This window comes from Salvia splendens, chromosome 4 (genome assembly GCF_004379255.2).
Source record: "Salvia splendens isolate huo1 chromosome 4, SspV2, whole genome shotgun sequence".
Taxonomy (NCBI): domain Eukaryota; kingdom Viridiplantae; phylum Streptophyta; class Magnoliopsida; order Lamiales; family Lamiaceae; genus Salvia; species Salvia splendens.
Window position 1 is genome coordinate 13,257,896 of NC_056035.1, and position 8,507 is coordinate 13,266,402.

At 40.3% G+C, this 8,507-nt stretch overlaps 1 protein-coding gene across 1 annotated transcript; it reads left to right on the forward strand.

Moving 5' to 3' along the window:
* Window positions 1-6,531, forward strand: LOC121798675 (casein kinase 1-like protein HD16). The gene is made up of 17 exons (XM_042197796.1): window positions 1-355; window positions 922-1,372; window positions 1,533-1,658; window positions 1,746-1,819; window positions 1,941-2,010; window positions 2,077-2,132; window positions 2,228-2,299; window positions 2,445-2,539; window positions 2,919-2,985; window positions 3,061-3,190; window positions 3,278-3,496; window positions 3,746-3,876; window positions 4,617-4,791; window positions 4,894-4,984; window positions 5,175-5,332; window positions 5,725-5,913; window positions 6,005-6,531. The coding sequence occupies exons 2-17, from the start codon at window positions 971-973 to the stop codon at window positions 6,062-6,064; spliced, it is 2,115 nt and encodes a 704-aa protein (XP_042053730.1). The 5' UTR covers window positions 1-355; window positions 922-970; the 3' UTR covers window positions 6,065-6,531.
* The last annotated feature ends 1,976 nt before the right edge of the window (window positions 6,532-8,507 follow it).

Here is an 8,507-nt window from a genome sequence, read left to right on the forward strand (position 1 = left end):
CATAGAGAGAGAGAGAAGAGGAGGCTGACAAGCAGTAGATGTTGTGTGTAGGGAGAGAGAGAAGCTGGACAGCCATAGAAAAATCTATACACCGATACATTACAATACACAACGATTTCCCCTAATTTTTCTTTCTTCGATATCCACACCCATCCTTCACTCTTTAAATCTTCAGATTCTTAACAATCCATCTATATCTTCTTCTTCTTCATTTGAAAAGGATAATTACTTTTGTAGGCAAAACATATGACTGGGTATTTCTGCTGAAGATCTGGTTTGGATCGTTTAATAAATTGATTTTGTAGTCGATTTCCCGTATTTTATCTCCGATCCTCCAGTTTTTGCTGTTTCTGAGGTACGATCTGTGGCTGCTTTTATTACTGATTATATTTATTTTCATTTCAATGTACGATGATTGCGAACTGTTTAATATTCCTTCATTATCGTTAACTTGCGGTGATATGACTGATTTAGTGTTTTTCTCTCTCCGAATATTATGATTTCCATTAGCTTAGTTGATATTACTGGGATTGCTTGGCTATCTTTGTCTCTATTGTTGTTTTATTGGAACTTTTTTGCAGCATGATTTTTACTTGCTCCGTCGCTCAAAAGGTATAAATAATGTTCAGTATCTATGGATTGGATGCCTACTTTATCCTGTTTCCTATCCCATCTATGCGATGATTGAGCTGCATTTTGCTTTTACTATGGGGAAATCCTGAACCCATACAAATAAGTTCCACTGGCCATTGTGCGTATGTATAGCTTTAAATTGTTCTAAAAAGTAGCATCTATTATGCAGCCATAGGGTGAAAATTTGCTATCGTTTAGAATTTTTGCTTCTTTTGATTATAACTTGGAATTCCTATCATGATAAGAAACTTTGTTGGTTAAAGACTTGGCCTTTTACCCCTTCTGAAGGTTGCACGGAAGGTGGGAAGTGAGCAGGAGCTGATTTGCATGGGTGACGATGCCAGAATTGCGTAGCGGAGCACGGAGATCAAAACGGCTTGGTGATCTCCAGCCTGCCTCTCAACCTGCTAATCAAGAAGAAAATTTTCTTGCACCTGCTCAGAATAGAACCAGAAGGAGGGGAAGAGGGAGAGGGAATGCAGCTGGTGTAGCTAAAGGGCCTTCTGCAGCAACACCCGCAAGGCCAACTGCTGCTGGTAGAGGCAGAGGGGTTAGGTTGATAGATTTGGACCCAAATCCACCTCGTGAGATTCTTCCTCAAGCTGGTGTTGGGGCAGGGGATCCGGCTTGTAATAAAATAGAGGGTGTAGCAAATAAGGAAATCCCCATGGAAGGTGGAAGTGCTGATAAAGTGATGGGAGTTGAAGAAGAACCAAGTTCAACTCCAGTCCCTGACAGGGTAATTCCTTGCCTATTCTTCTCATTTCTGCATTTCCTCTGGGAATATTGGGGGCTCATTCAAGTTATTGAGATTGCAGGCACCATTCACATTGCATCTCAACCATTTTCGAGTTTGCATTTTATTTTCTGGTTAGTTAGTCCAATGTTATTTAATGCAGGTCCAAGTTGGCAACTCACCAATGTATAAGACAGAAAGAAAATTAGGTAAGGGTGGTTTCGGCCAAGTTTATGTTGGTCGAAGGGTAACTGGTGGCAGTGAAAGAATGGGACCTGATGCTATTGAGGTATCATCTAGCACGGATAATTGCTAAAACTTATTACCAAATCGATCTTGACGCTGTCTAATAAAATTATTTTTTTTCTTTCTGTAGGTAGCATTGAAGTTTGAACACCGAAATAGCAAGGGTTGCAATTACGGCCCTCCTTATGAATGGCAGGTCTACAAGTAAGTTTTTTATTCATACTTTGAAATGTTCGCGAAATCTCTTTCTTGCTCTCTGTTTTTTTTCTTTCCTTCTTTTTATGGATGTTTATTTTTCATAATTGCTGTGTAATTTTTCTGTAAGCTCCCTGAATGGATGTTATGGGGTTCCATGGGTTCACTACAAGGGCCGCCAAGGAGATTTCTACATTCTGGTGGGTTTTGATATTATTCATTCGGCTTCAAATTTTCTTTCTTGTTTCTAATGAATATTGTTTCAGGTCATGGACATACTTGGGCCTAGTCTTTGGGATGTTTGGAATTCTTTGGGCCAGTCGTAAGATCATCTCTCTCTCTTTCTCTGTGATGTTATGCTCCATTTAATCCTGTTTTTATGTTCACGTTGCCATTGACCTTGAGCACCTGAAACAGGATGTCGCCAAGTATGGCAGCTTGCATAGCAGTTGAGGCTATATCAATTCTTGAAAAGCTTCACATGAAGGGGTAAAACCTAGCAAACACTTCCAAATTAATTCTTTGTTTTCCGACCACCACTGTCTAGAAAATGGAGGTGTTTGTTTTTTTATTGCTTCTGTTCACTAAAATGCCGCTATTAATTCAATCTCCATTATTTCTGCTGGTAATCTAGATTTGTGCATGGTGATGTGAAGCCAGAGAACTTTTTACTCGGTCAGCCTGGAACAGCAGAGGAGAAAAAGTTGTATCTTATTGATCTTGGTTTGGGTATGATAAATTCATGATCTGTTTGCATGTATCTTCGCTACCTTATACTCCCTCTGTCCCACTCTAAGTGATACATTTTCCTTTTTGGGGATATCCCACTCTAAATGACCCATTTCTTAAAATAGAAACATCACTCTTCTACTTTATCCTCTCTCCATTTAACTCACAAAACAACATTGCATAAAATCTAGTGTTGAATAAGAAATGCTCCACTTAGAGTGGGACGGAGGGAGTATTAATTAGTTGATAGCATGAAACATTGAATGAATACACACCATTTCTTGTTTGTCCTTAGTATTTGTGATCTTGCTGCCATTTTTCCCACTTCCACCTTCTTATACAATATCTTCTGTTTTTTTTGAACAAATTTGTCTTGCAGCTTCCAGGTGGAAAGATGCTTCATCTGGTCAGCATGTTGAGTATGATCAGAGGCCGGATATATTTAGGTCAGTGGAGTTTATGTAGATTTGTTGCTATACTGGCTTAGTTCAGACCAATAAACTCTAGTTATCTATCCACAGGGGCACTATAAGGTATGCAAGTGTGCATGCACACTTGGGCCGTACAGGAAGTAGGAGGGATGATCTTGAGTCACTGGCATACACCCTGATATTTCTTATAAAAGGAAGGTTGCCATGGCAAGGGTATCAGGTGACTGACACTAACACTTAGTTAACTCTGACGATTTTCTTATGAGATTTGGCTGACCCTACCCCTTATTTGATGGTGATTTGGCAGGGTGATAACAAGAGTTTTCTAGTCTCTAAAAAGAAAATGGCGACCTCTCCAGAACTGATGTGTTGCTTCTGCCCTGCTCCATTTAAACAGTTCCTTGAGGCTGTTACCAATATGAAGTTCGATGAAGAGCCAAATTATTCCAAGCTGATCTCCCTTTTTGATAGTCTGATTGAACCATGCACATCGTTGAGACCGATAAGAATAGATGGAGCCCTTAAGGTAGCATGACAAATCAGTTTGTTTGTCCAAGTTTAGTGTGCTGAAATATAACATGTTAATTGACTTCTTTTGAAATTGGAACCATCACATAATGAATGATGGTGCCTTGAAGACTCTCACTTCTCATTAAGATTCCCGCTAAACAAACTTAACAATTTTGTTATGAATACACATGTTTTAGTTTGCTATGGATATGCATAGTTTAGTTTGCTATGTATCTATTTATCTTTATTATGTTCGTTTGCACAGGTTGGGCAAAAGCGTGGCAGGTTACTCATTAACTTGGAAGAGGATGAGCAACCAAAGAAGAAAGTACGACTGGGTAGTCCTGCCACTCAGTGGATCTCAGTGTACAATGCACGACGCCCAATGAAACAGAGGTGACTGCTGATATTGAATATTTATTTGGGCCATTGGTACTTGCATTTTAAATTTCTCCAATATTTAGTTGTACATTATCTAAAAAAATACTCTGCAATGTGAGAATTAACAAAATATTTGATGTCAACCAGTTGTTTCATAAAGATTACTTAATGTTATCTTTACATGTTATCGGTGTAGTTGGAAACTACCTTGCCTCGCACAGCCTTAAATGATATATTTAAGTCCCGAGTCATTTCAAACATTGCTGGGATTAATGTGGTAAATTGTTTGTATATTGTCATCGCTAGTTCGCGAGGTTTTCTTGGTAGTTCTGGTGCTGTCTTATGCCAGTTTTTGAATTAATTATATTTTTTTCTTTCTGTTTTCTCATTTTTACTTGTCCATTTGTAAATATATATTTTAATACTGCCTCATAGTACAATACATTCTACTCTAGGCTTGTTGTATGTCGTACATTTGCACATATGCAGATAGGTATATTTGTGATTGTGCTGGTGTTCTTTCATCTTTACTGTGTTCAGCATGGATAAACCTGCAATTTTGACTCAATATTTTGATAATTTATTTTTGAATACTATGATAACTTATTGTGAATTGGTTGAATTTTCTCTCTGTAAATAATGATTCATCATGCATCGTTTCAGTTGACATGCAATTGTGTTTGACATGGACTGTGTTTCAAATTTTGTTGCACATACCTCTCACTAAAGTTTTTGTGTGATTATCTTTCGTGTAGATACCACTACAATGTTGCGGATTCAAGACTCCATCAACATGTAGAGAAGGGTAACGAAGATGGCTTATATATTAGCTGTGTGGCTTCAGCATCAAGTCTGTGGGCCTTGATCATGGATGCTGGAACAGGGTTTACTTCCCAGGTGTATGAGCTTTCAGCAGTTTTTCTTCATAAGGTAGAAAATGTCATTATTGTGTTTTATTTTATTGATTTTTCTCCATTCGAGCTGGTCATACATACCCATGCCATGCAATAATATATTCTTTGTTCTCTGCAGGATTGGATCATGGAACAATGGGAAAAAAACTATTACATCAGTTCTATAGCTGGTGCAGCTAATGGAAGTTCTCTGGTGGTTATGTCTAAAGGTAAGCTCTTATCTGGCTGTTGTATCATGTATATCTCTCAATTTCACTGTTCACCACCCCCTTGTGTTTTCCTTCATTGTTAAATGTTTTTACGAATTCTCAGAAAATTTTACTTAGGGTTAGGTTCTATCTTCATCATATCCTTAGCTAAGATTGATCTTATTGCGCTCTTAACTCGTCTATCCTTCAGGAACACCTTATACCCAACAATCATATAAAGTTAGTGAATCCTTTCCTTTCAAGTGGATCAATAAGAAGTGGAAAGAAGGATTCCATGTCACGTCTATGACAACTGCTGGCAGCCGCTGGGGTGTCGTGATGTCCAGAAATTCTGGGTATTCTGAACAGGTAAAGCATCTATCCAATTTCAGTATAAGCTAAACTGTAATATTTTGTTTAAATTTCACTCAGAATACCAATGCTCTATTTTTATTAAGGGTGCTATAATTGTTTTGAACACTGTTGTCATTAATTCGCATCTACAAGCTATCTTATTCTTCGCATCCAACTACTAAGACAATGTCATCTTAAATTGAACTTTACCGCCCCCCATCCCCTCTCTGTGATGAGTTTATAAGCCCAAAAACATATGGGCCATTATTTATGCAAATTGCTGTGGAGGAATCGTTCATCTTTGCCAATCACTTCCACTCAATAATAAGCCAATGCAAGCTGGAAATATTGGGAAATGGATGTTGGGCTGTTACGTGACATAATACTAATGGCTGATTTGTGCTCAGGTGGTTGAACTTGATTTTCTTTATCCAAGTGAAGGAATACACCGGCGATGGGAAAATGGGTATAGAATAACATCGATGGCTGCTACTACCGATCAGGCAGCATTCATCCTTAGCATACCCAGACGCAAAATGATGGATGAGACTCAGGAGACTCTTCGTACATCTGCATTCCCAAGCACCCATGTAAAGGTACTAACTTTATCTGAGAATAGGATTAAGCTTGGTTTAATGGGGGGTATGAACTGATTCGTGATTATCGCTCTTTGGATTTGATTTACAGGAGAAGTGGTCGAAGAATCTCTACATTGCATCGATATGCTATGGCCGTACAGTTTGCTAAAGCTGTTGTATAATATGTACTTATTGCGATGAGGAGGATACGACATGCTGAATTTCTGTGTAATGGAAAGACGCCGCCATTGAAGCAGAAGGTGTTGAGGATGTGCAATGGGGGGAGGAGTAAGGAGGTTGGTTGTGTGCTTATGTAAAAGCCATCAGAGGATAAATGGCGTTCCAACACAATGCTAAGATTTTAAGTGTGACTGCGATTGCGATTGCGATTGATCATCATATTATGATTTCTTTATTGAGCCTATTCTCTCAGTAATAAGCCCTACCCTACCATACCACTACTTTTCTTCAACTATGTATTTACTCCCTACTCTCGATATTCTATGACCCAAATAACAGAAACTGTGGTGAAAAGTAATCCATGCGCCATCTTATCAACTAAATTATACAGTATTTGCTACAACTTGACATTCTTTTACTTTAGTAAATGATAAGGCATGGTGGATTATAAAGGAAGCTTCGTTTTTTATTCTATTTTTACACAAATTTGAATAATCCAAATAATAGGATTTCAGTTTATCATAGTATTAATATTATCTGTATCGTACATTAAACATAAAGACTCCACTATATCACCAAATTTATACTTCATTTCTTTATATTAAAATTTGTTTGTATCCCACTTAATTCTCCTCTTCATTCTATAATACCTCAAACGCCTTTATTGTTGACGTAATCAGTAATCACTTCCAGTTCTAAATCTAATGCTCCTAAGAGCATCCGTAACGCGTCTCGCCTCCGTTTCGGAGAGATGAGACGGTAGCGAGACGCCGATGCAGCCCTCCGTCTCGTCCCGGTCTCGTCCCCTGTCTCGTCTCGGAGGGTGGGTTCACGAGACAGCCCGCCATGCGCCAGCGCCACGTGGCGCGTGCTGGCGCTAGGCGTGACGCCCACTCGCCGGCCCGCGAGTGAGCGTCACGCAATAAATCATTTTTTTAAATTCGATTTTAATAAAAAAAATAAAAATAAAAAATGGTAATATTACCGTTGAACGGTAATTTTCTTTTTCTTTTTTATTTTTTATCTTTTTTATTCTATAAATACTCCTCTTTCATTCTCATTATACGCACACACACATCTATTCTTCTAAAATCATCTCTCTTTCCTCTCCAATTTTCATCTCACATCTCCAATTTCCATCTCAAAATGTCCGGCGACGGAAACTCTGGCTGCTCCGACGGCTATGACTTGAACACGTTTGGCGACTGGGGGGCATGTACAATGTCTTGGGTGCTTCCGATTCGTCGACGCCGGGCACCCAAGGCTCTCGACTCCGGCGGCGTACCAACCATCCCATTTTGATGTGGATGCATACGCTCGTCCCTCCGCCCCGAGGTATTCGCAGGGACTATCCCAAATTAGGGAGAATTTTCTGGATGAACCCACTCCGGAAGGAGCACAAGGCGGTGGAAGCTCCGGGGGTCGCGCATTCGACGTTGTGGAGGAAGAGGAGGAGGAGAACACGGAGGAGGAGGATATCGGCCGTCATCCATATAGCCGCAAGGAGACGATGACTCTGTTCAACGCTTGGGTCAGCGTCTCGTACGATCCCATCGTCGGGAATCAACAAACACGCAAGTGTTTTTGGGAAAAGGTCACCGACGCCTACAACGAGAACAAGCCGAAGGGGGCCCACCGCCGCACTATGAAGATGCTCCGCAGTCATTTTGACCGAGTCGATAGAGATGTCAAAATTTTTTGCGGAATCTACAAGAATGAAGTGGCGAATTACCAAAGCGGAGCCAATGGAGCTGACATTCTGAGAGTGGCTTTGCGAGTCTTTTTTGACGATAACTGCAAAGAATTCAAACATGTCAATGTTTGGGAGGCGGTCAGAGACGTTAAAAGGTGGGCTGGCGGTGTCCAGTCTAGCACTGGCTCGAGCTCAAAAAGCACGAAGCACACGGCGGGTGGCCAATACTCATCTAGTGAGGGCGGGTCAGGCAACGCCTCACAAGAGTTTGCCTCACAAGAGGTTGAGGGCACGGCCACCGATGCAAGGGGTCCTCCCGTGGGCACCGTCGGCCGCAAGGGACCAAGGCGGCGAAGGCGGCTAGAGAAAGGAGGGGCCGAATCAAGCCAGGCGGGCTCGGTCTCGTGCTCGAACACCCTATTATCCATGTACTTGACCGCCACGATGGCTGACACTTCCCGCATGACGCCTCCCCAATATCAAGCCCATCTTGCCGGAATTGAGTTTATGGCAAGACAAATTGGTATTCCGCCTCCAGGTAGGTTGAGTGCACCGCCATCGCTTTCGGGGGATGATTCGCCGGCGGAGTAATTTTTATAATTTCTATAAAATTGTATTTTAAATTATGTAATTTTTATTTTTTTTAGGATTTTAATTATGTGTTTTGTTTAATTTTAAGTTGTAATTTTAAGTTGTAATTTTATGTTATTTAATGAAGTGTGTTTTTATTAATTGAATT